General features: G+C 39.3%; 1 protein-coding gene across 1 annotated transcript in view; it reads right to left on the bottom strand.

Annotated features, from left to right (window-relative positions):
* GPBP1L1 (GC-rich promoter binding protein 1 like 1) overlaps positions 1-26,964 on the bottom strand; it is a 61,059-nt gene that overhangs the window by 16,182 nt on the left and 17,913 nt on the right. The window contains exons 2-5 of the mRNA XM_008699278.2: positions 16,204-17,226; positions 15,499-15,613; positions 11,877-12,006; positions 11,251-11,537 (exon numbers count right to left, since the gene is read on the bottom strand). Of these exons, the coding sequence (XP_008697500.1) occupies positions 11,251-11,537; positions 11,877-12,006; positions 15,499-15,558 (477 nt within the window). The 5' untranslated portion in view covers positions 15,559-15,613; positions 16,204-17,226. The remainder of the gene's footprint in view (positions 1-11,250; positions 11,538-11,876; positions 12,007-15,498; positions 15,614-16,203; positions 17,227-26,964) is intronic.

Raw genomic sequence — 26,964 nt, 5'->3', positions numbered from 1 at the left:
CCCCCCCCCCCGCCAAATAACCATCATCCTCACTTATGGTGATCACCTCTTTTCTTTTACCGCCCAAGTGATCAGCCCTCAAAATGATAGTTTTGTCTTCCAAAAAACCATCTCTTTAACCTACAGGTTACTCAAAAAAATCTTACACCTCTATTTTCCTATAAATTGGTAGCTGGTTCTTGAGACTATAGAACCCCCTACACACACGTTTATTTTGGCAAGGCAACTTCTTGGTAGTTTTGTGTTCTTCCATTAGGAGACACATAATGTCTGATTATGCTTCTTTTTGTGATGTTGGCAGACATAAATGCTCATGGCCTAAAACTATTAACTCACTACAAGCTGCAAAACAGTGATCTTCCAGTTTTATCATTCCTTCTCTATTAGCTAGTATACGTCCATAAAAAGAACTTCCTCTCATCTATTTGGTGACTTAGTGGTACAATTCATAGGGAAAGGTAGACTACACTGCTTATTTCTGTGGTGAGGTATCACTGTGAACTCACAAATTTAATCAGTTAATATCTTTGATGCATGAAACATCTGTATTTGGCCAGTGGGAACCTCTTCAATTTGGCTTCTGAATTCTCTTGATACAACCGTAGTAGTCTTTTAATTACTTCCTTGCTATGTAGTATGACAAAATATTCCAAAGCTTATCCTACAAATATCCTGTCCAGAAATGGTATTTCAAGACCACAATCTGGGCACTAGGGATGCCCACTGCTAAGGGGTTGTTCACTGTTTTTAGGTCTTTTCAGTGGACAGAATCTTCAAATATAGGTTTATTTTCGAAGATAAAATATATCATGACCTCTTATTGACAGAATACCTCATACTGAGAAACCTGAGTTTTTACCAGGCATCTTGTATCTATAGTTCCTTTTTTCTATGCCAAAAATCCTGATTTTTCAGGATAAAGGTATAGAATATATTACCACTTTATCCCATACTGCATACAGCAGTATCAGAGTAACAATAACATTACACCACCAATATGACTAATAAAATGTTATTTTTTATAGGCTCTCCCCATTCTCCCATTAAAAAGTTATGCTTTTTCTAGACTGTCAGAGCCCATAGCTATTACATGCTAAACTCTCTTCTCTTTTAGTTCTACAATTAACCATATATTTAGTATTTACCACTCTAACTTTGTATTTTTCTTGTTAGTTTCACTGTCTGAAGCTCGTTGTCTAGTACTTTCCTCAGGAAAAGTCTTGGGAACAATATTCCAAGTCCTTACACATTGGTATTTGTGACTTTTTAAATTTTTTAAAAAGATTTATTTATTCATTTCGAGAGTGAGTGAGTGGGGGGACAGGTAGAGGGAGAGAACCTCAAGCGGACTCCCCACTGAACGTGGAACCCGATGCAGGACTTGATCTTACAACCCCGAGATCATGACCTGAGCCGGAATCAAAAGTCAGCAGCCCAAATGACTGAGCCATCCAGGTGCCCCTGTATTTGTGACTTTTATAACTGAAGGGTGATAGAGTATAAAATCACTGGCTAACACTCTGAGTACTAATTGCTATTCCATTGACTTCTATTATAAAACTTTGTCAAAGTCTGATTTTCTTTCTAAGTCACTGGGACTCGATGCACAAAGGGTATTTTTCTTTTTCACTTGAGTCTAGCATTTTATAAGCCTACTTAGGTGTTGGCTGTTCTGGCTGTCCTTTCAATTGAGTTTCAAATCTTACTGTATTTCAGGAAATTATTCTTGAATTACAATTTTTAGCCTTTATGCTTAGTTCTTTTTTTTTCTGGGTATATGTGTGTATAGGAATATATATATATATGATCTTTTTTGACCAAATCTGTATCATTTTTCAATTTTTATTATTTTTTAAAAATAATGATGCTTAAAAAAATATTAAGTAAACTCTACCCCCAGTGTGGGGCTTGAACTCATGACCCTGAAACAAGAGTCATGAAGCAGCCATGAGCCCCTCAATTTTAACTTAAAAAAAAAATTTGAGATAGAAAGAATGCATGCATGCACGTACGTACACACACACACACACACACACACACACACACACACACACACACACACGGCAGAGAGGGATGGGGGAGAGGGAATCCCAAGCAGACTCCCCACTGAGTGCAGTGGCTCACCTGGGGCTTGATCCCATAACCCTGAGATCATGACCTGAGCTGAAACCAGGAGTCAGTCACTTAACTGACTGTGCCCTCCTCAACTCTAACTTTTCATCTATTTCTCCCTCACTTTAAAATTTCTTCTGGGGTGCCTGTGTGGCTCAGCTGGTTAAGCCTCTGACTCTGGATTTTGGCTCAGGTCATGATGTCAGTGTCATGGGATCCACACTGGGCTCTGCATTCGGCACAGAATTTGCTTGTCCCTCTCCCTCCATCTCCCCTACACCCTTTCATTCTCTAATAAATAAAATCTTTAAAAAAATTGTTGTCCTCTTCTAATTCTTGAAAAAACACTGATTATTCTCATATATTCCTTCTTCTTTAGTCTCCCTTTTCCTCAAATTTTTAGTTACTTCCTTCCTGATTTCTAGCACCTTGAATTTTTCTGGTTTATGTTGTTCTTATGCCGTTTTCTTAGTATCATTTAAATTTTAAAATGGTATAGTAACACTGTAGTAATAGTAAATTTTAAAATGGTTCTTGGGGCGCCTGGGTGGCACAGCGGTTAATCATCTGCCTTCAGCTCAGGGCGTGATCCCGGCGTTACGGGATCGAGTCCCACATCAGGCTCTTCCGCTATGAGCCTGCTTCTTCCTCTCCCACTCCCCCTGCTTGTGTTCCCTCTCTCGCTGGCTGTCTCTCTCTGTCGAATAAATAAATAAAATCTTTAAAAAAAAAAAATGGTTCTTATCTGTTTTGTGGACATGCTGTACAGGTGTACTCTGCACTGTCCTTAAGGATGTTATTCTGTTCCTTATTCTCTTCATTCTTTATGCTCATTCACATATTATTAGTTTTTGTCAATGTGGGTCAAGATAGCTTTTCTGACATCAAGCTTTAGAGCTCTCTCTTCTGTTGTTTCCAGAATGTGTTCAAAAGTATAGTGGCTTAGTTTCTTTCACGTCCTGGCTGTCATCCCTACCTTCCTCCCTCCCTCCCTTTTATCTGAACCTTCTCTTTCCTTTGTCTCTATTGTTTCCATCTCCACAGCTCAATCTGGATCCTATTTCCAATAGTTTTGTGTTCAGTGAGGGGCCACATTCTAGAAGGGCAATATACTGGCTGGTTAACATAAACAATGATAGCACTCAGTGCTATTTGTGAACTTAGTGCTTCTTAGTTCCAAAGTCATCCTTTCTGCCTGCTGTGTAAATGTGTCTGGGCACTTGAAATTTTCTCCGCTGCCAGCTGGCAGGTTAACATTTTTGTCAGTAGAGAGCAAGAAAAAGATCCCTGCTTTTTGTTCAGTGTGCTTACTCAGCAGGCTCCTGCAGCACCCAGTTCCTGCTAAGCCAGGTTCTAAAGAGCAAGTGAGGGGCGCCTGGGTGGCTGAGACAGTTAAGCGTCTGCCTTCGGCTCAGGTCATGATCTCCATGTCCTGGAATTGAGCCCCACGTGGGGACTCCCTGCTAGGTGGGGAGTCTGCTTCTCCCTCTTCCTCTCCCTCTCAAATGAATAAATAAAATATATATATAAAAATGAAGTGCAAGTGAGTGGTTTTACAGCAGAGTGATATCTGAACAGCTCTATCAGGTACTCAAGAGGGCAGATTTTCAACATTTTCCCTGGAAGCACCCAAGCAACTGTTCTGTCATTCAGTGAGCCACAACAAAGCCCTTCCTAACAAGGTCTGGTGGTGATGGGGGAAGAAGACTCTTCCTTGGGCACTCTATCTTAGCCCTAGGGTTATTGGCTATCCCTTATATTGGCTACTTCCATATTCGTTAGCGTTCTCTTTATTACTAGCCAACTGCTCATTACCCCAATCCTGTACTTTCTCTTTTCAAACTACTGTTTGGTTTCTCTCTCTTGAATGATCCAGCCAGACCCTTCATACATCATTCCAGAACTTCTGTATTTTCTCAAACGTACCCTCTAAGCTATCTAGAAAGAACTGTTGGCTCTTTTGGGGCTGACAGATGTCCTTTCGCTTCCTTCAATTTCTCCTACACAAATGCTATCGCTACCCAAGTATTATAGCTTTTGGTAGTTTGTCCCTATGTTATGACACATTTTGTTGTAAATAACGTCCATGGATTTTTTTTTTTGGGGGGGGGTCTTCAATACCAGTTGCTCTGTGCTTTCAGTCTTTCTTCTTCTTCTTCTTTTTTTTTTTTTTAATAAATATGTATTTTTTAAGTAGGTTCCACACCCAGTTATAGAGCCCAATCCAGGGCTTAAACTCATGACCCTGAGATCAAGATCTGAGCTGAAATCAAGAGTGGGAAGCCTAACCAACTGAGGTACGCCTCTCTATTATTACGAAATAATTTCATTCTTACAACAAAGTTGCAAAAAAACACCACTTCCTGGGGCACCTAGGTGGCTCAGTTGGTTAAGCGTCTGCCTTTGGCTCAGGTCATGATCCCAAGGTTCTGGGATTGAGCCCCGCATCAAGCTCCCTGCTCAGTGGGGAGCCTACTTCTCCCTCTTGCTCTGCCTGCTGCTCTGCCTACTTGTGCTCTCTTACTCTCTGTCAAAGAAATAATTAAATCTTAAAAAAAAACCCAAAAAACACTTTCTGTACATCCTGCACAGATGTCTAGATTCTCATGTCAACCTTTTACACCATTTGCTCCAACATTCTAAAAATTTTTTTCCCTGAACCATTTGCAACCCAAACCATTCATCCTTGAATACTTAGGTATGTATTTCTTTAAAAACACATTTTTAACATAATCACAGTGCAACTCTAAAAATTAGGCAATTATCATCAATAAATACTATCTAATCTATAATACTTATTCAAACTGTAACACTGATTAGTTTTATAGCAAAACGAAATTTTTGAAATGTATGTTCCCTCATCCAGTCTCCAAAGGATCACATGCTGCCTTTTTTTTTTTTTTTTTTTTTTTGGAGTAGGCTCCACACCCAACATGGGGCTTGAACTCATGATCTTGAGGTCAAGAATCCCATCGACTGAGACAGCAAAGGTGCTCCTCACAAGCTTCCTTCTGTTGTCTTGTCTCTTTAGTTTTCTCTAATCTGGAAACTTTTTCTTTCATGACATTTTTATTTTTTTAAGATTTTATTTATTTGAGAGAGAGAGAGACAGAGAGAGTCCAAGCAGGGGGAGATGTAGAGGGAAGAGGGAGAAGCGGACTCCCTGCCAAGCTGGGAGCCCTATGTGGGGCTCGATCTGAGCTGAAGGCAAGACACTTAACCATCTGAGCCACCCAGGTGCCCCCATGACATTTTTCGAGTACAGACTAGTTCTTTTGTAGAATCTTTTGTAATTCTTTACAGTAGAAACTTCAACTTGAGTTTGTGTGATATTTTCGCATGGTTAGATTCAGGCTATGCATTCCTGGAAAGAATTTACAGAGGTGAGGTTAAATCCTCAGCACATCACATCAGGAGGTTTATTTTATCTATTTCCACCCTGACTGGTGATGTTAATTTGTTATACCATTCCATGAGTTTTGAAAAATGTTTATAATTCCTCAACCTCTCTAAAAATAAAAATTACCTACTGCAACCAGAAAGTTCCCTCATGCCCTTTCCCAGACAATCCCCACTCCACAAAGGCAACCACTGCTCTGATTTTTCCCCCCACCATAGATTATCTGCCTACTCTAGGATAGCACATAAACAGAATCAGACAGTATGTACCATTCTGCATAAGGCTTCCCTGAAATTCAGTACGTTGTTTTATTAGTAACTCCTTTTTATTAACGAATATATGCAGTCCATTTCATGATTATACTGCAAGTTTTCCATTCTTGTATCAAGACATTTAAACTGTTTCCAGTTTGGGAAACAAACTGGGTCACAGGATAGGTTTAGGTTTGGTTTTACAACAATTTGCCACACCTTTTCCCAAAATGGTTGTACTACTTCATGCTCCTACAATGTATGGGTGTTCCAAATGCTCGAAAATGTCACCGAATTTAGTGTGAATTTTCAGACTTACAAATTTTAGCCGTTCTGGTGAATGGGTAGCAGGATCTCATAATCTGAAGTTTCACACTTCCTTTGTGACTAATGACACTGATCGTTTTATTCATGTGACTACTGGCCATTTGTGTATCTTCCATTGTGAAGAATCTGTTCAAATCTTGCTCATTTTTAAAAATACTGAGTTGTTGAAGTACTTGGCTGGCTCAGTTGAAGAGCATGCAACTCGACCTCAGGGTTGTTTGAGCCCCACACTGGGTGTAGAAATTACTTAAACAAACTTTACGATTTTTTTTTTTTTAGAGAAAGTACATGTGCCGGAGCCTGGGGTGGGGTGGGGGTGGTGGGGCCCAGACAGAGAGGGAGAGACAGTTCAAAGCAGACTCCTCACTCAGCACGGAGCCCAACATGGGGCTTGCTCTCAGGACCCTGAGATCACAACCCAAGACGGAACCAAGAGTCCCATGCTCAATCGACTGTGCCACCCAGGCACCCCTGAATAAAAAAACTTGAAAAAAAGAAAAAAGAAAGAGGGCCGCCTAGGTGGCACAGTTGGTTAAGCGTCTGACTCTTGATTTCAGCTCAGGTTCTGATCTCAGAGTTGTGAGATTCAGGTCTGAGTTGCATCAGCTCGGCACTGGGTGTGGAACCTGCTTAAGATTCTCTATCTCTCTCTCTCTTTTTTTTTTTTTTTTTAAAGATTTTATTTATTTATTTATTTGACAGAGACAGCCAGCGAGAGAGGGAACACAAGCAGGGGGAGTGGGAGAGGAAGAAGCAGGCTCCTAGTGGAGGAGCCTGATGTGGGACTTGATCCCAGAATGCTGGGATCACGCCCTGAGCCGAAGGCAGACGCTTAACGACTACGCCACCCAGGCGCCCCTTAAGATTCTCTCTCTTGCTCTCCCTCTGCACAGCCCCCAATCACTTGCTGTCTCAAAAATAAAGAAAAGAAAAATATATATTGAGTTGTCTTTTTATTACTGGGTTCTAGGAGTTATTTATGTTACAGATACAAGTCCCTTTTCACATATATGCTTTATAAATATTTTCTCTAGAACCTGTGAGATAATTTTTAATTTTGATGAAATCCAATTTACCAATGTTTTCCTGTAAGATTATTGCTCCCTGTGTCCAAAATATTTTTCTACCCTCTAAGCCATAAACACATTCCCCTAAATTTTCTTCTAGAAACTTTATAGTTTTAGGCCTCACATTTGGGTCTAAATTCCTCTCAAATTCATTTTTTTTTTGTACGCTATGAGGTAGGGGGAGAGGATATATATATATATATATACACACACACACACACATATATATCCTCTCACTCTATATATACACACAGTTATTCTAGTACCATTTGTTAAAAACACATTCTTTCTCTATTGGTCTGGTTTAGTACCTGTTGAAAATCTGACGACTGTATAAATGTAGGTTTATTTCTGAGCTCTCTATTCTGCTCCACTATCAGTCTCTCCTTATAATAATGTAACATCTTGATTATTATAGCTTTGTACTGGGTCTCCAAGTTAGATAGTGTAAGTCCTCCAACTCTGTTCTTTTTCAAGATGACTTTGGGTATTCTAGGGTGTTTGTACTTCAGTAAAAATTTTAGAATAACTTAGTCCATTTCTGTAAGAACACATACTGGTTGGTGCTGTGCAGAATCTGTAGAACTGATGTCCTAACCACGTTGAGTCTTCTAATTCAAAGCCTCCCATTCACAATGATATCTTTTATTTAGATCTTTAATTTCTCTTGGCAATATTTTGTGGATCAGTATAGAAGTCTTTCCCATCTTTGGTTAAATTTATTCCTAAACATTTTATTCCTAAGCAGTTTTAAAAGGTGTTTGGTTTTTTTTTTTTTTTTTTTTTGGCTTTACAAAAAGCATTTTATAAAACTTCATTTCCCAACTGCCTATTGCCGGCACATAAAAATACAACTGAATTTTCAAAAAGTAAACTCTATACCCAACGTGGGGCTCGAATTCTTGACCCTGAGATCAAGAGTCACAAGCTCTACCAACTGAGCCAGCTAGATGCCCCCGGTTAATTTCAACATAGGTGATCTTTATTCTTTACTGTAACGTTGCAAGGTAGACATTACTATCTATGTAACAACGCAGAGAAAATCAGGGTTATTTAACTTGTCCGTAACTACAATGCTGTTGATTACATCAAACTAACACCATTTTAAAACAAAAAATAACTTTCTAATTATACATTGTACAGTATAGAAAAAATATACAGAAAATTCACTGTAAACAATTTGTCCCCAAAATACCTTGATTTTGCTATTTTTTGGTTAACTACTCTTTCTTGACATATGTCTTTCTTCTTTAACCAATTACTTCCCAGCCTCCTTACTGCTATTTCCACAGGTGCTAACCCTCTCCCTGAATATATCACTCTCCTTGGGTGATTCTTATCTGTCCACCATCCTCAACTATCATCTTTATTTCCATGTGTACATCTCTAGATCTCACCCATCTTTTTGATATGAAGAATTCATTATCGGGGCGCCTGGGTAGCGCAGTCGTTAGGTGTCTGCCTTTGGCTCAGGGCGTGATCCCGGTGTTCCGGGATCAAGTCCCACACTGGCTCCTCCACTGGGAGCCTGCTTCTTCCCCTCCCACTCCCCTGCTGTGTTCTCTCTCTCTCTGGCTGGCTGTCTGTCACATAAATAAATAAAATCTTAAAAAAAAAAAAAAAGAATTCATTATCTTCTCCCTCCAGTTATGCTCCTGTTTTTCCCTTTCAAATTAATTACTTATTATTCATCAATTTACTTTAAATCAAAATCTTATTTTTGACTCTTCCTTCTCTAGTTACAATACCTCAGTTCCAATTCTTTAGATTTGTCCTCCAAACCACATTAAAAGATAAATGTTTGTCAACAGGAAAACAGATAAATAAATCCAGGATATTCACACAAAAGATTATTATACAATAGTGAAAAAGATTTAAACCAAGATTTCTCAATCATGGTAATATTGCCATTTGGGGCTAGGTAACTCTTCGTTATGGGGCTGTCCTGTGCACTGTATGATGTTTAGCAACACCCCCAATCTCTACATACTAGATGTCAATAGCACTATCTCCAGTTGTGACAACCAAAATTCCTCTAGATATTGCCAAATGTACCTGGGCGGGGGCAAATCTGCTCCTGGTTGAGAACGACTGGTCTAGAGCCATATATATCAAATACAGATAAATTTCAAAACAATGTTAACAAATAAAAGAGAACTATGATACTATCCATATAAACATCAAAATCAAGGAAAATGATATTATTATAGATTGTTTATGGATACATACATGTAGTATAAGTTTACCAAAAACATTATAAAGCATTGAAGTCAAGATGGTGATTACCTCTGGGGCGGTGGGAGGGGAGGGTTGAAGACAGTAGGATTAGGGAAGCTTTAATTTGGTGATGTGCATACTTCACCATTTTTCTCCTTTTACGTACACTTTTATTCTTCTCCTTTTATGTATACTCATCTCCTTTTATGTACATACTTTAATGTACACTTAAGATATTTTAAAACATAAATGCAGAATTAATTTGCTCTTATTGCCAAACTGATCAGGTCTGACTGACAGCAAACTTCCATTTAAATCACTCAGCAGGCATAGACAGTGCTACTTTCACATTTTACTTTGTTGTCAATTTATTGCCCACTGGGAATGCCACGGAACTGATATGGGCCTTCTTACCAAATTCTACCAATCAGTAGTATAGAACCTATTCAAAAGGCACTCTTAAAAAAAAGAAAGCAAATTCCACTTTACCCCACACTACTTCTTGTTTGCTACAATGTCTTTTTCACCAAAGCATGTAAGAAACCATAACTAATAAAGAAACCCAAATAAACTTTACTATATGCTTAGCTGGCTCTGGTCACAATGTAAAACATACTTTAATAAACATTCATATATATAAATTATCATTACAGTGGGTTAATTTACTTAGGTGGAATAAAATACAAAAAGAAACTCCCAGGAATACAGTTAAACTTTTTTGTTGTTGCTGGTTTGATCGAGGCTCCCAAAGCATGATGAGCAACAGAGATGTTGTTCATTATGCCCACTGGTCTTTCTTAAATGTGCTAGGTTTATTGACTAAATAATGAAAGTTATAATTTAGTGTCATACTAAGTTCTGGAACACTGGATATTTAGAACATTCTAGACAATATTCAATATGTCAGGGCAGTATACACCTTTCCACAAATAAAGTTTTGAAGGATACGTGCCTGGAGGTTAAGAATTCACATTAAAAAATAACATTTAAAGGATCCTAGAACGTTTGCTAGACTTAGAAGAGGAGCTGACGCCTAAATCTGACTCTTATTCAGTTGGCTTCATTAATATAATAAAATGGCCATCACAGAAGTGACTGGCTAATTTAATGCACTACTTAAAAATAACTAGAGCGTCATTGTTCAATATGGTAGCCACTAGCTATATGTAGTTGTTCAGCACTCAGAAAGTGGGTAATTTATACTGAGACTATGGTTCAAACAAGTACAGAATACACAAAGGATCCTGAAGATCTAGTACCAAAAATAATGCAAATGATCTCATTAATAATTGAGATATCAATTACATATTAAAATGATAATAACTTGGATTTGTTTTGTTAAATAAAATACAGTAAACTTTCTTAAAGGTGCACTAAAAACTCTACTTTAGGTTGAGAAGCCAAAAGGCATATAATTCAATACACAATGGCAAAGTTTTACTGTATATACAGGTGACAGCTTAAATACTCCCAATTGCATATTTACAACATCACAATTATATAAAAGGAAAAAAATCAAGAGAAAAAACATCTTATGATAGTTGGAGAAAGACAATTCAACATGCAAGACCACATTTTTACATAATTTGAATATTGAATTTTGAATGTTGAACCTTACAAAACAAAGGAAATTAAGAATTTTTTTCAAGTTTCAAAGGCATGAAGATGAAAAACATGAAGATTTGCTGAAAGTTACACAGGAATTTTGGTCATTATCTTCACACTAATCAACTTTTTCCCTGTAAAAACAATAAAAAATCTAAACTTAGGGACTTCCTTTTTAGTAATTCCTTCAATTTTCTCATTATTAACAGGGTCTTCTATTTATGGCATTATTTGTTAGGCTTTAACCACACATTTAAACATTCATACTTACAAAGTCTTCTTCTTCAAATTGTAATTTTTCCACCTTGTCTTCTTTCTTTTCTTCCCTAATCTCCGTAGGTGGCTTTTCTTGAAAGGCACAGCCTTTCCGGGAGTGAAAGCTGCCATTCCAGTGGCGGTGGTTCCCTGTGCCACCCCCACTACGCTGACTCATGCCATCGTGACCTCGGGAAGAGCCATGCCAACCAGACAGGTTCCCTGTGATGCCAGCATATGCTCCCTTAGAGACACCAGAGTCCACAGAATCGTGGCGGAACAGGGAGGGCTGGTGCCAGGAATCTGGAATAGTAAGGACAAGCAACACATGAGATTTCTGCTTCCTTATCTGATTCACAGTACTACCACCAAAAGCCCTTCAGGGGACCTTTTAAAATAAAAGATTAAGTCCAAAAAATTATTTTTCTTTTCATATAATTTCTATATGAGATCTTCAACTCAATAAGTGACACATGAGAACACAAAAATGTCAGAAAGCCAATGTAACTGAATAATGACAACTGGAAGATCTAACTGAAAACGAGTTTAAAAAACAGCATATCAAGATTATGGACATGCACCCCCAATGTGGGCTTGTCCTGAGTAACTTAAATATAGTCATGGAATTTGGGCATGGCTCACCTCCTGTAGTTCGTAGAGGTCCATTGTTAAAAAAGCCATCAGACGAATTATGTCGACGACGGCTTACTCCAAATCTACGGTCTCCTCGGGGCAGGTGCTCTCCGTGTTTTTCGAAGGTGGCTGTAGGTGACTAAGATGATCAAGTAGAGAGAACCAAACAGATTAAGAAGATACCAATCTCAGTATCTTAGGTTTTGCATCAGCCTTTTAGAAAACAAGTAATAAAGGTGGAAGAAACCCCTATTATGAGCATATGGTCCATAAGAAGGGTATTACAGGACTCTAAGTTAAAGAAGTCCTAGGTTACGTATTCAGACAAGACTGGGCACGTTCAGGGTGATATGGTTGTATACCTAGGTTACATATTCACTCATCAACTCATTTTCTGTGTCCCAGGAGAGAAAAGGCAGCTACTTCAATTATTTGCATGAGAGAGGGTGAAAAAAACCCCGCTGATATCCATTAAGCCCTCAACCTTTACACTTGAAGATATTAACTTTGTGATAGGAAAGGAAAAGCAAGATGCTTGCTTAAAAAAAATTCTACACAGCTTTATTATTTCTGTAAATTATTCTAGAATTGGGGAGAAAGAAATGATTTAAATACCACACCACCTTGGCCATTAACAACTACACGGTTTTTACAGTTTTATAAAACACTTATTTCTAAACATTACTTAATATTCATAACAGTACTATAATTTGGCATTAGTCTCATTTTACTCATTTACACATGAGGAAGGAGGTCAGGGAGAATAAGTCTTTAGGTTATACAATGAAAAAGAGGGGCGCCTGGGTGACACAGCGGTTAAGCGTCTGCCTTCGGCTCAGGGCGTGATCCCGGCATTATGGGATCGAGTCCCACATCAGGCTCTTCCACTATGAGCCTGCTTCTTCCTCTCCCACTCCCCCTGCTTGTGTTCCCTCTCTCGCTGGCTGTCTCTATCTCTGTCGAATAAATAAATAAAATCTTAAAAAAAAAAAAAAAAGAAAAAGAAAAAGAAAAAGGAAGCAGTCTGAGAAACACGGTTATAGATAAACTTTTATTTTCCTACCTACTCCAAATAATTTTATTCCAGAACATTCTTTCTTTAAAATTCAACTTTATGGGGCGCCTGGGTGGCACAGCGGTTAAGCATCTGCCTTCGGCTCAGGGCGTGATCCCAGCATTATGGGATCGAGCCCCACATCAGGCTCCTCCGCTATGAGCCTGCTTCTTCCTCTCCCACTCCCCCTGCTTGTGTTCCCTCTCTCGCTGGCTGTCTCTATCTCTGTCAAATAAATAAATAAAATCTTAAAAAAAAAATTCAACTTTATTATTACTTTTTAGAACATTCTTTAATTTCAAATGAGAGACCAAAGTCTAAAAAGCTGTGAAAAATATGGATATATGTGACAAAGGCATAGAGTAAATCTACAGGTTGGGGCACAGACATCTTTACATCTATTTTCTTAGTTTTATAGTTTCTAGCTCTTTAATTTAGGTTATGATCCACTTCAGGTTTATTTGTGTGTGATATGAAGCAAAGGCTGAAGTCTCACTACACACACACACACACACACACACACACACACACACACACACACATCCAGTTCTAGAACCATGTGCTAAAAAGACTATCACTTCCACATTAAATTACCTTGGCACTTTAGTCAAAAATGACTATGTATAGGACTATTTTTGACTTCTCTACTCTATTCCACTGCTTTATGTCTATCCTTATCCCAATACTGCACAACTTGGTTTACTGCAGCTTTACTGCAAATAATGAAATCTCATTTTCCAATTCTTTTTACTTACTTCACCATGCTAGATTATTCTTCGCAGATAAGATCTACATACTTTTAAATGCTTTCCTGGATCCCACACCTAATCCCTCAGGCCCACCATCCCCAAGCTTTGGGTCAGATTATGTCAATTATGAGATATTGGGAGTTTCTAAAGGGCAATTCAAAATGAAGTTTAGAGTAAAAGGTTGTGGGTTTAGACACATCAGAAACACCTGCCCCAAAATTCACATTTAAAAATAGGGAAAGGGTGCTTGGGGGGCTGGGTCAGTTGGATGTCTGACTCCTGATCCTGGCTTGGGTGGTGATCTCAGGGTCGTGAGATAAGAGCCCTGTGCTTGAGATTCTCGCTTTCCCTCTCCCTTTGCCCCCTGCCCCACTCTCAAGCACAGGCACTCTCTCTGAAATAAATAAATAAATGATTAAAATCTTAAAAGCAAAACAAAACATAATGAAACAAAAAACAGGCGAGAGCGCCTGGGTGGCTCAGTCGGTTAAGTGTCCAACTCTTGATTTTGGCTTGGGTCGTGATCTCAAGGTTCTGGGATTGAGCCCTGTGTGGGGCTCCACGCTCAGTGTGGGGTCTGCTTGGGATTCTCTCTCCCTCTCCATCTGCCCCTCCCCTCACTTGTCTTCTCTAAAATAAATAAATAAAATATTAAAAAAAAATAGGGAAGATAGGCCCCCCTTTTTTTGAGATTACATATCAACTGTGTCCCTCCTCTGTAGGTTGGCAAAATGGGAAGCATTTTTAAGTTTATTAGCTTCCCAAAGGTTTCCTTCATCAATAACTGAGGACATTCTTTTTATTTTATTTTATTTTATTTATTTATTTGAGAGAGAGAGAGAGAACATAAGTAAGGGGAGGGGCAGAGGGAGAAGCAGGCTCCCCACTGAATAGGGAGCCAGATGTGGGACTTGATCCCAGGACCCTGGGATCACAACCCAAGCTGAAGGCAGATGCTTAACCGACTGAGCCACCCAGGTGCCCCAATACTTGAGGCCATTCTTCTGTGTATTATGACTAGGGCTACTTCACTCTATATGAACTGGTTGTTTCCACTTGTCTTTGTTCTTAATGCAACACACATTTCCCCCTAAAATCATTAAGTAGATTATTACCCCTAAAACAGAATTTCTAGGATTTAATCTGAGATTCATGTAGTAGTCAATCAATGTCTCTCCCTTTTTGTCCTCCTCATCTACTACTATAGACAAATGTGCATTCACCCCAAAGGTCCGTTTCCCCCAAAAAACCATTTCCTCTTTACCTCTGCCCCTCTGTACCTAAATAATAGGTTAGCAGATACGTTTTAGTTCCAAAGTGTAGTGGAGTTAATCCAGGAAATCTTTTTTTTTTTTAATAAAAATTTATTTGAGAGAGAGAGAGAGAGAGAAAAAGCATGAGTGGGGTGGGGAGAGTGAGCGGGAAGAGGCAGAGGGAGTAGCAGACTTCCCGCTGAGCAGGGAGTGCTACACAGGGCTCGATCCCAGGACCCCATGACCTGAGCCAAAGGCAAACACTTAACCGACTGAGCCACCCAGGAGCCCCTAATCCAGGAAATCTTAAGTGTGCCGCATGAGAAAAGCTTGGCATATAATGAAAAAAGGGGAGGGGGAGACACTTGACAACGGCAGGGCCCACAATGACTTAGACTGCCTAATTATTTATATCCTATTAAAAGAAATGTAGTAAGTCTATGAAAACATACTTTAAACCCTCAGGCAAGGCTGAATACACAAAAACACCTAGACTGTAAAACAGAGGTCATCAATAAGGTGAGGATAAAAAGAACCGGTATTTGGAAGGTTATTACAGGAATGAAGAAAAGCACCTTAGCTGACTGTGGTGTTGAGAAATTTAGCCAAGCAGGAACAAAGTCATGCTGCGCCATTTAGGTCCAGTGTCTCTTTTCAGCAAGGTGAGGCATCCAACCTCATGGCCAGGATCTGAAAATGAGAAAATTCAAATCATTTACACTTGCAAAACCTGATATAGTGTACAAAAGAGTCTGTGATTACTCTAAGACCCCCCCCTTTAGAGAAAGACCTGCCCTCTCCGAGCCTCTCTAAAACTACTTATCAGGCTCTATTCCTCAAAGACGTTCTAAACAAAAGCAATAGTCCATTAATAATGATTACGAAACACATAAACAGAAAAATCTGACAAAGACCTGGAAGGTTATATGAAAACTAATGAATTCCTGCGTTTTAACAGAACCTTAAGAATAAACAATTACTTAAAACTACTGATACTTATGAAAAGAGATTAATCTGCTTCAGGTACTCTGGTAACTTGTGGCAAAAGCAGAAAAGACCTTCCTAGAGAAGGAAGATATAATCTCTCAAGAGTTTTCTATAAGTTCACATTAATTTCCTCAAATACCCACTAGCATCAGTTTTCCTAAGAGATCCACTGGTGTCTCCACACCACCCCACTAAAGTTCTCCTAAATTAAATACACCAGAAAACAGTAGCTACTTTCCATGATACATATACATACAGTGTTCTTTCAAAGTTAAATATAGGACAATATTTACCCCAGAGTGTAACCTCTGTGGTCCTGTTTCTCGAACTCCTTGAGTCTGCCAGCTGGATTTCCCACGAGGTTCTTTTGTTAAAAGGGTGCTTAAATAGGCTGGCCAGCAGCAGGCCTTGTGATAAAGCACAAGGAAGCCAGGCTCTGTATGTATCACTCTCTCAAGTCCCCTCAATTGCTCATCTTAAACTATCTAGTTCCTGACACGTTTCCAAAAAGGGGAAGGGGGAAGGGGAAGGGGAAGGGGAACATAAAAAGTATTTGTTACATTTAAAAAATGGGGGGAAGGGGAAAGAGCTATGTCTATGTTCACCTCATTCAACTTCCTTGAGAGATGGCACTATGATGTTGCTTAAATAGATAATACATGGACATCTGCACATTGAGTGCAAACACTGTTCATAATAAGGTCATAGCTGGAAAGACAGGCGAACTCATGTGTGGGCAAATAATGCCATCAAAGCAACACATCAAAAATATCACATTAAAGAGCTATAAAAGATCTGAGCAGTCAATTCCAGTGGCAAAACATCCACATAACAAAGCCCTTAATTTACAAATCTCATTATTCCTACAGAGCTGCTAAAAAGTGTACAGATACATATTTATATCTGTTTTATTCTTCAAAATCTACAGACATAAGAAATCTTGTTTGTTTTTCATTAGACAGGAACTTAATATATGTTTTCCTCCAAAGAATAGCAGCTTTCAAGGCAAATTTCTTGGTTATATAAAGCTTCCAAATGTATCTTCTATTTCTTTGGTCTTCACTATTTATAAATTCACAGCAAAATTAAAACAAATAGAAAGAAAGAAGTTAAGGAGTAGTCAAGGAGTAAAACAGTTCCAAAGTGAGGTTTCCTTCTCTTCAGTTTTCTCTTTCACTTGTTCTGCTGCTTCCTGAAGACTGAACTGAGCTGGAAGGTGATAAGAAGAGTCTTCTGCTTCTGTAGAGTAGTCACTTATTAGTTTGTATCTATTTCCATCATTATTCAGTCATTTAAAAGGCCACAGGAATCTATCACTATAAATAAAAAAGCAAAATAACACAGTATCACAATAGGCAAAATCACTGCTACACAGAATTGCTAAAATGAGATACAAATTACCAATAATAGATGCTAGAAATCAAAATTTTAAGTCCAATTTAGACGTTAACTTAATGTGTCACCACCTATAACAACAGCATAATTGGCTATTCTTTTAAGGAGTTTCAAAGGATTTTAAACAAGTCACCTGAACAAAGTTTGTTTTATATAACCACATCTGTAATTACCTATCAAAGATAATTCAGAAATACAAATTAATTAGTCTGTTAGATTTACATTTTCTCTCATACACGTGAATAACTTACTCTAAGTAATCACAAAGCCATATAACTTGCTTATTACTACAGTCATCAATTATTTATTTATTTATTTATTTATTTAATTATTATTATTATTTTTAAAGATTTTATTTATTTATTTGCAGAGATAGAGACAGCCAGCGAGAGAGGGAACACAAGCAGGGGGAGTGGGAGAGGAAGAAGAAGGCTCATAGCGGAGGAGCCTGATGTGGGGCTTGATCCCATAACGCTGGGACCACGCCCTGAGCCGAAGGCAGACGCTTAACCGCTGTGCCACCCAGGTGCCCCAGTCATCAATTATTTAATACCACCGCAGCTAGATCTTTATTTTTTAAAAAATATTTTATTTATTTATTTAGACAGAGAGAGAGAGTGCAAGCATACAAGCAGCGGGAGCGGCAGGCAGAGGGAGAGGGACAAGCCCAATGTGGGACTCAATCCCAGGACCTTGGGATCATGACCTGAGCCAAAGACAGACACTTAATCAACTAAGCCACCCAGGCGCCCCAACTAGATCTTTAAAAACAAGTAATTTGTCATAGCATTCCTTCCTTTTCAGATACCTAGTTATCAACTGAAAGACTTAAGCTCTTAGGCTCTGACTTAAGATACGCTGTAAGAGATGACATAAATATTTCTTTGGCAAATTCCCAACATTCTTCCAGGGGCTACAAAGTTTTTTGATATAAGAGGAGGCCTGCATCTCTAGGCAATTCTGGTCTACACTGGTTAAGTCTAATTTGGAGGATATTTCTAATATAATAAATTGGCAGCCTTGCTCTACTGTTTTAAGTTCACAGGAATAACAAATAACAAATTTGGGACAGTAAATACCTCAGTGGGGAAATGAAAGGAAAGGAATCAAAAAGAGGTCTTGGGTGACTTCAACTGCATCTGTAATGCCTTCTTTCTTTCTTTTTTCTTTTCTTCCTTTTTTTCTTTAGATTTTATTTGTCAGAGAGAGAGTGCAGGCGCACAAGCAGGGGGAGCTGCAGGCAGAGGGAGAAGCAGGCTCCCCACTGAGCAAGGAACCCAATGCGGGACTTGATCCCAGGACCTTGGGATCATGACCTGAGCGAAGGCAGATGCTTAACCAACTGAGCCACCCAGGCATCCCTATAATGCATTACTTCTTAAGGTGAGTGATGGATACTCACTTGTTATCTACACTTTCTTTTATTTTTTTATTTTTTAAAGATTTTTTATATATATTTATTCGAAAGGATAGAGACAGCCAGCGAGAGAGGGAACACAAGCAGGGGGAGTGGGAGAGGAAGAAGCAGCCTCACAGCGGAGGAGCCTGATGCGGGGCTCGATCCCACAACGCCAGGATCATGCCCTGAGCCAAAGGCAGATGCTTAACCGCTGTGCCACCCAGGCGCACCTCTACACTTTTTTAAAACGATTTACCTGTTTATTAAAAATATGATGAAAGATATGAATCGACAGCCAGACCTAAGAGATACACAGGGTGAGGTGAGAAAAGTGTGCATGGCTTCTGAGCTCTCTCCAGGTGCATCGCTCCCCCCAATCTCTACACGTTCACCATTCTCCAATGCTTTTTATATACTTATAATACTTAAAAGAGTAGTAACAGAACAAGCATATAAAAACTTAAAGATCTGAATGCAATTTATAAAGTGAATACATATACATATGCATATATATATAAATATATATATATAAATCACCCAGAGTACATATATTCCTTCAGCACATATAGAAGTCATAAAAGTAGACCTTATACTAGCTAACTCTCAATTAGAACAAAGAATAAAATATTCTATGTTCTCTAGCCATACTGTATTAAACTTAGAAAATGACTGTTTCTCTTGCAGTTCCCACTCTCCTTCTCCTTCCTGAAGAGATCCTGTCCAAAGCCATTAGGTAGGGTCAAGCAAGGTAAGATCTACGGGCAGCAGAGGCATAGAGCAGGGTCCTGCGGCTTAACCAGGATGTGAAGTGTGTCCATGCAAGGTGAAGGATAGGGAAATGTCTGCATAGCAGCAGACCAGTGCAGGATGTCAGAGCCCATTAGGAAACACAGGCGAGTGTCCTAGTAGGAGGGCAGCCCAATTCAGAGTCCAGGAGCCTGAGTAGAATGAGGAAGGCTCCTAGCAGAGGGACAAGGCCAAGCAAGTTGAGGGCTTCCACGCAGCAAGGTGCTTTGTACAGGTATTGCAACCTGGGTGTAGTAAGGAAGGAATTTGTATAAGGGAAAAAGAGGTAACTGGAGTTTAGTTACATAGTGGGTATTGATCAAAAAGTACAGGAGTCAGATTCCTTACTGTGGGAGAAAGGATGCAGTGATAAAGAAACTTTCAAAACAATTAAGCAGAACTACAAAAAACCGCTATGGATAAATCTGCAATATAACAGGTGGAGCAGTACTTAATGGAAAATAAGCTTTAAGAATATTTAAAAAAAAGACTAAAGGGGTGGAGGGGTGGCTCAGTCGGTTAAGCTTGCTTTTTTTTTTTTTTTTAAAGATTTATTTATTTATGTGACAGAGAGACAGCCAGCGAGAGAGGGAACACAGCAGGGGAGAGGGAAAGGAAGAAGCAGGCTCCCAGCCGAGGAGCCCGATGTGGGACTTGATCCCAGAACGCCGGGATCACGCCCCGAGCCGAAGGCAGACGCCCAACGACTGTGCCATCCAGGCGCCCCAGTAGGTTAAGCTTTCAACTGATTTTGGCTCAGGCTCTTTCTCCCTCTCTAAAAAAACAAAAAACAACCCCCCCAAAAAAACAAACCCCAAAAAGCCAGAAAGGAGAGAAGCAAAAAAAAGTCAGAAAAAAACGGAGATAATTTTAAAAATTTATAATTAATTAAAAGATTAATAACAAACTGGTAAAACTGCTTGGGGGAAAAAGATACAAATAAAAAAGACACCATGAAAAAGGGGACATAAACACAACAGATTAAGAAATATTATGAGCGGAGCTCCTGGGTAGCACAGTCGTTAAAGCATCTGCCTTCGGCTCAGGGCGTGATCCCAGAGTCCTGGGATCGAGCCCCACATCAGGCTCCTCTGCTGGGAGCCTGCTTCTTCCTCTTCCACTCCCCCTGCTTGTGTTCCCTCTTTCGCTGGCTGTCTCTCTGTCAAATAAATAAATAAAAATCTTAAAAAAAAAAAAATATTATGAGCAAAATAGTATCTGGGGAATTTATATGCTAATAAATTTGAAAATCTTGGGGCGCCTGGGTGGCGCAGTCGTTAAGCGTCTGCCTTCGGCTCAGGGCGTGATCCCAGAGTCCTGGGATCGAGCCCCACATCAGGCTCCTCTGCTGGGAGCCTGCTTCTTCCTCTTCCACTCCCCCTGCTTGTGTTCCCTCTCTCGCTGGCTGTCTCTCTGTCAAATAAATAAATAAAAATCTTAAAAAAAAAATTGAAAATCTTAAACTAGATAATTTCTATTACTTGGCAAATCTGGCACTGTAGAAAACTTGAATAAACCTGAATGTGTTATTATACAGCAAAGACACCTAAATGTGAATCAGAAAACTCCCCTTTTCAAAAGGGTCCCAGGTGAAGAAGAGAAGCTGAATCTCCGCCTGTAATTTGCTGTTGGTTAGCAAAGAGGTACCTCCTTAGTGACCTGGGATGGGGCGGTTAGCACTCTGGCCCAGACTTAAAGTTTGGACCAGCCTGCACAAGAGGAACAGCTAATTCAAGTACGATCCCCCTTGATACTGGCTCAGCGGCCCAGTCTAGAGACTTTTAAAATCAGGACTGATTTCAAGACACACTCTAGGAAAGACCAGCTTTTATTATAAACAAATTAAAAGAAGTCAATTCATGAAATATTTAGGAAGAAGAAAAATAAACAGAACTTCATAACTGATGGGATATGGGGGTGGGTGTAAAGGAGAAATATAGGCTCATTTCCAGCTTGTGCAACTACGCAGATGACCATCATATCATAATTCACTAACACAGGGAGTAAAAGTTCCAGCCAGGAACCCCCAGAATTGGTGTTTTTTTTTTTTTTTTAATGTATGCCTATACCTATAACTCCCAGTAATAAATGTATGATAACCATGTCCATGTAATAGGTTTTTATGAACAAGACATAACTGCTGCATGGTTTTTGTCTTAAGAATCTTGGTTTAGGGGCACCTGGGTGGCTCAGTCAGTTGAGCATCAGACTCTTGATTCTGGTTCAGGTCATGATCTCCAGGTCCTGGAATCAAGCCCTGTGTCAGGCTCCATGCTCAGCACAGAGTCTGCTTGTTCCTCTCCCTCTGCCCCCTCACCCCCCTGCCAATGTGCTTGCTTCTCTAAGTAAATAAAATCTTAAAAAAAAAAAAAAAAGAATTTTGGTTTAAATCACAGAGAACATGAAATTCAAGGCAAGGAGGTGAATTACCCATCAGGTTATTAAGCTGTTAGACACAAAGGAAAATACCTCAATTTTAAACATGAACAGGTCCTTTTCAACCCCACTAGGCACATTTCAGTCTCCCAAATGACACTTATATACCATCTTTTCAGTCAATTCTCAATTCCAAATATCTCTAGCAGTCCCAGTTGAGGCAATCATTGCAGAGGAAATATTAATTGGCAATGCTTTGTTACTGGTGTGAAAGTTCTAAAGCTGCAGTATATCCTATAACTACATATCCGCTATCCTGAATATACACTGACACGTAGGATGTAAAGTTATGTAAGTGTGGTCTATGCGTGTGCAGAATATGTGGTGGGGAGGAGACAGATGACAAATGGGAATGTTTAGTAAAAGGGAACAATTAAAGAAGATGGAAGAGGACAAAAAAGAAATTCCTGTTCTGGAAGCAAAAGACTAAAGAAAAACATTACAAAATGCCAATAATGGTTTTATTAGGATGGTGGAACTATGGGCATTTTATCTTCTATTAGTCAATGTTTCTGTAATGAAATTACTTTGCTCTTCAACTTTTTGGAAAATTTTATTCTTTGGTGAGGCCTTTTGGAGCTGTGGCTATCTTTCTAGAGTGACTAATTGAAGGGGCTTCTGATAAACTACTGAGAAATATGGAAAGGAAAAATGCATCACTTAAAAATTCCTTAGAACTTTAAAAAACATTGCACAAGACTAAACTGGAGGGGAGATCAAGATTTTTAAAACATATATTATATATAAAATATACATTTATATATTAACATTTTATTTAAAAATAAAAATATATTTTAAAGTAGGCTCCACACCCAGCATGGAGCCCAACACAGGGCTTGAACTCACAATCCTGAGATCAAGACCTGAGCTGACGGCGCCTGGGTGGCTCAGTTGGTTAAGCGTCTACCTTCGGCTCAGGTAGTGATCCCAGGGTCCTCGGATCCAGTCCCACGTCAAGCTCCCTGCTTGCTCTCTCACTCGAAAGTAAATAAAATTTTTTAAAAGTTTAAAAAAAAAAAAAAAAGAGAGAAAAAGAGACCTGAGCTGAGACGGAGTCAGATGCTTAACCAACTAAGCCACCTAGGCGCCCCTAAAATATATTTTAAAGATTTCATTTGAGAGAGAGAGAGCGCACATGCATGTGCACACGCGCCCAGGAGTGGGGGGGAGGAGCAGAGGGAGAAACAGACTCCCCACCAAGCAGGGAGCCCCATGTGGGGCTCAATCCCAGGACCCTGAGATCATGACCTGAGCTGAAGGCAGATGCTTAACTGACCGAGCCACCCAGGCACCCCTAAAATATGTGATTTTAATATGATGTACCAAGTATGTGTTCTGAAACTCAGAAAGGTCTGTTCTGGAGACAGAATTTTGAGAACTGTCAGTATCTGGTAGACGATGTTTAATGTCAGAAGAGATGAGATCCAGGGAGGCTACAAACACATGAGTTTCCAAGTCCTGTCTATTCCATCCCTTAGTTTCCTTTCTATTTGGCACTCCAAGTTCCAATTACCAATAAGAAAATTGGTTTCATAGGCACTACTAGTCTCTTCCACCCTCTGCCTCAGCCTCTACTCTTGGCTGCTAGATCTCTCTTCCTAAATCCAGGTTCAAATTATATCACAGCCCTGGCTCAGAAATTTTGTCTTCCTACCAACTACAGAAAAGGATTTAAGGTCCTCAGTCTGAGAGTCAAGAAATAAAGGTTTCCCTTGGGGCGCCTGGGTGGCACAGCAGTTAAGCGTCTGCCTTCGGCTCAGGGCGTGGTCCCAGCGTTATGGGATCAAGCCCCACATCAGGCTCCTCCGCTATGAGCCTGCTTCTTCCTCTCCCACTCCCCCTGCTTGTGTTCCCCTCTCTCGCTGGCTGTCTCTATCTCTGCCAAATAAATAAATGAAATCTTTAAAAAAATAAATAAATAAAGGTTTCCCAAGGAGTAATTGCTCTTCTGAAATCTCTAAAGCACTTTATGCCTTCTAGTGCACTTAACGTTTGTTCCTTCCAGAATAGTTATAAATATTGATCTTAACTCCCAAGCAGGCCAAAAACCTATTGGCTACTAGAATCCTGCCTTGCCCTTCTTTGAAACTCATCTACTATGGTACCCAGCAAGTGGTAAGGATTCAAAGGTTTAATGAATTAATTTTTACAAATCACAATAAAGCAAGGATGCAGAAAATCGGGATACTCATCGCTACTGGTAGAAATATAAAATGGTGTAACTGTTTAAAACAATTGGCAGTTCTTCAAAAGTTAAACATGGGAGTTACCATATGACCTAACATTTCCACTCCTCACTATATATCCAAGAGAAATGAAAACATACGTTCTACACAACAACTTACAAGTGAATGTTCACAGCAGCATTATTCATAATAGCCACAAAGCAGAAACAACCCAAATATCCAAACAGATGATGAATAGAGGGGAAAAAAAGTAGTATATCCATATAATAGGATATTATCCAGCTATAAAAAGAAATGAAGTACTGATACATGTTACCACAGGGATGAACCTTGAAAACATTATGCTAAGTGAAAGAAAGCAAATACACAAAATGACACATATTATATGATTCCATTTGTATGAAATACACAATTCACAGAGACAGAAAACAGATCAGTGGTTACCAGGGGCTGGGGAGAGAAAGTGTGACTGCTTAATGCATATGAGGTTTATGTTTGGGATTATGAAAAAGTTCTGCAACTGGACAGTAGTGATGGCTGCAAAACATTGTGAATGTATTTAATGCCACCAAACTGTATACTTTAAAATGGTTAAAGTAGTAAATCTTAAGTATATTTTGCCACAATTTAAAAAGTATAATAAAGCAGTTTAAGTCAACAGAAACAGTCAATTTTTTTTTTAAAAGATTTTATTTATTTATTCGACAGAGATAGAGACAGCCAGCGAGAGAGGGAACACAAACAGGGGGAGTGGGAGAGGAAGAAGCAGGCTCATAGCGGAGGAGCCTGATGTGGGGCTCGATCCCAGAACGCCGGGATCACGCCCTGAGCCGAAGGCAGACGCTTAACCGCTGTGCCACCCAGGCGCCCCAGAAATAGTCAATATTAAATATAAACAATGCTCCACCTCATCCATTTTTATTTAGGTTTTAGTAAGTGCTTTTGCTCTCTCCCTGCACCTGTACACCAGAATTATCTTATCTGAATACTTGATCCAAGCGCTCATTCATTAACATTTGTTTAATATTTTACCTTTTCCAAACCTATGACTTATTAGGCACTTCGTACATGCCTGGCAATCTACAAAGTACTTCACAACATGATCTAATTTTATCCTTTATAATTAAGCTTGTAATGCAAGGAGAGAATGTCCCTGCCAAGGACCTTCCCTTAATCTCTTCTACCTTAGGCTCCCTTTACCACTCTGCATTCTTGATTTCAATCCATCATTTTCTTCAGAGTCACCATCTACTACTCCTGGTAACTTCTTCTATCTACCCTGGTTTCACTAGAATTAACAAAAAAGCCACACCCATTTCTCCCTCAAATTTCAACAAAACCCCTTCCTAGAGTCTTTATTTCCCTCTAGGTATTTCTGTTCACTTCCCTTCAGTCTTAATAAACTCTATAAAGAGCAGCATATCCTTAGCATCTTCATTTTCTCACTCCCCCATTTATTCCTCAGTCCATAGCAAATTACTTTCCTCTCACAACTCCAAGGAACACAGATATATCCTAATTCCAAAATTTGATGGGTAGCTCCCAGTTTACCTCTAAAATGAAAGTTGTGCTATTTCACATGTTGCTTTGAAAATAAACCAAATACAAAAAAAAAAATAGAAACACATCACATTTTAATTGATTCTTAATCAAAGGATGGATGAAACTAAATACAAAGCCACATGAATCATTTAGTACTATTCTGGGAGAATTCTTAAAACACTGATCTATAGAACTCCTAAACACACTTTATCCTTTCCTCCTTCCTCCCACTGACACCAGGTTAGCCACCCATTCCAGAGGTTAACAACAAGGAAAAAATGAGACAGGGGCTCCTGGCCGGGTCAATTAGTAGGGCATGCGACTCTTGATCTTGGGGTTTTGAGTTCAAGCCCCACATTGGGTGAAGAGCTCAACAAACAAACAGACAAACAAACAAACAACTGAGGCAGGCTCTCAAATGTTAAGGGACCTATCCGAGGTAACACATCTAATAATCAGGTCAGGCCTAGAACCAAGTCTTCTAACTTCACTGCCTTCTGAATTACACTGTGGTTCTTATTACCCAGTCATAAATAATGATTCCTAAAATTAGAAAAATAGAACAAACTCCTTAAAGTCTTATGGAACAAGTGTACTAAATAGGGATGTTAATTAATTTAAATAGGTTTTTTTTTTTTTTTTTTTTTTTTTTTTTTTTTTTGGTCTTTCTTTTTGTACCCCTCTCATTATTTCTGTTAGCCAAGTCTGGCTTCCAGGCAAAACTCAAAGACTTGAAAAATAATACCTTTTGTGATAAGAAAAAAACACATACTGAGATGTGGCTGGTAAGCACATGGCTCCTCATCTTAATAAAACTTCATTCTCACATCCTTAGCCATGAGAATACCTAAAAGAACAGGACCCGTAAATCCAACTCCATTATAGGGAAAATAATTCAAAATATGTACTACTGAGCCATGAAGCTCCAAGGACCTGCCATATCAACACCTAGCTGAGAAAAAGAAAGCAAAGAAGCTGCAAGAGGTTCTTTCTGCAAAAGATTATTAAGCGCATGCCAAATGACCAGCTAAAAGGGGTAAGTGGACCTGAAGAGTTTGAAAGGAACTTCCCTACCTCCCACTTCCATGCTCACTTCTTTAAAACTGATCTGAGCCTAGGTAGTTGTTGGTTGAGTGTCCGACTCTTGGTTTCAGCTCGGGTCATGGTCTCAGGGTCATGGGATGGGGCCCCACATCTGGCTCCGTACTTGGCAGGGAGTCTGCTGGAGAACACCCCCATCCCCCACCACCATTAGCATGCAAGTTCACTCTCTTTAAAAATAAATAAATAAATCTTTAAAAAAATAAAAC

Source organism: Ursus maritimus, unplaced genomic scaffold, assembly GCF_017311325.1.
Source record: "Ursus maritimus isolate PB19 unplaced genomic scaffold, ASM1731132v1 scaffold_12, whole genome shotgun sequence".
NCBI lineage: Eukaryota > Metazoa > Chordata > Mammalia > Carnivora > Ursidae > Ursus > Ursus maritimus.
Note: the sequence above shows the minus strand (reverse complement) of the source record. Positions and strands in the feature narration are given on the sequence as shown.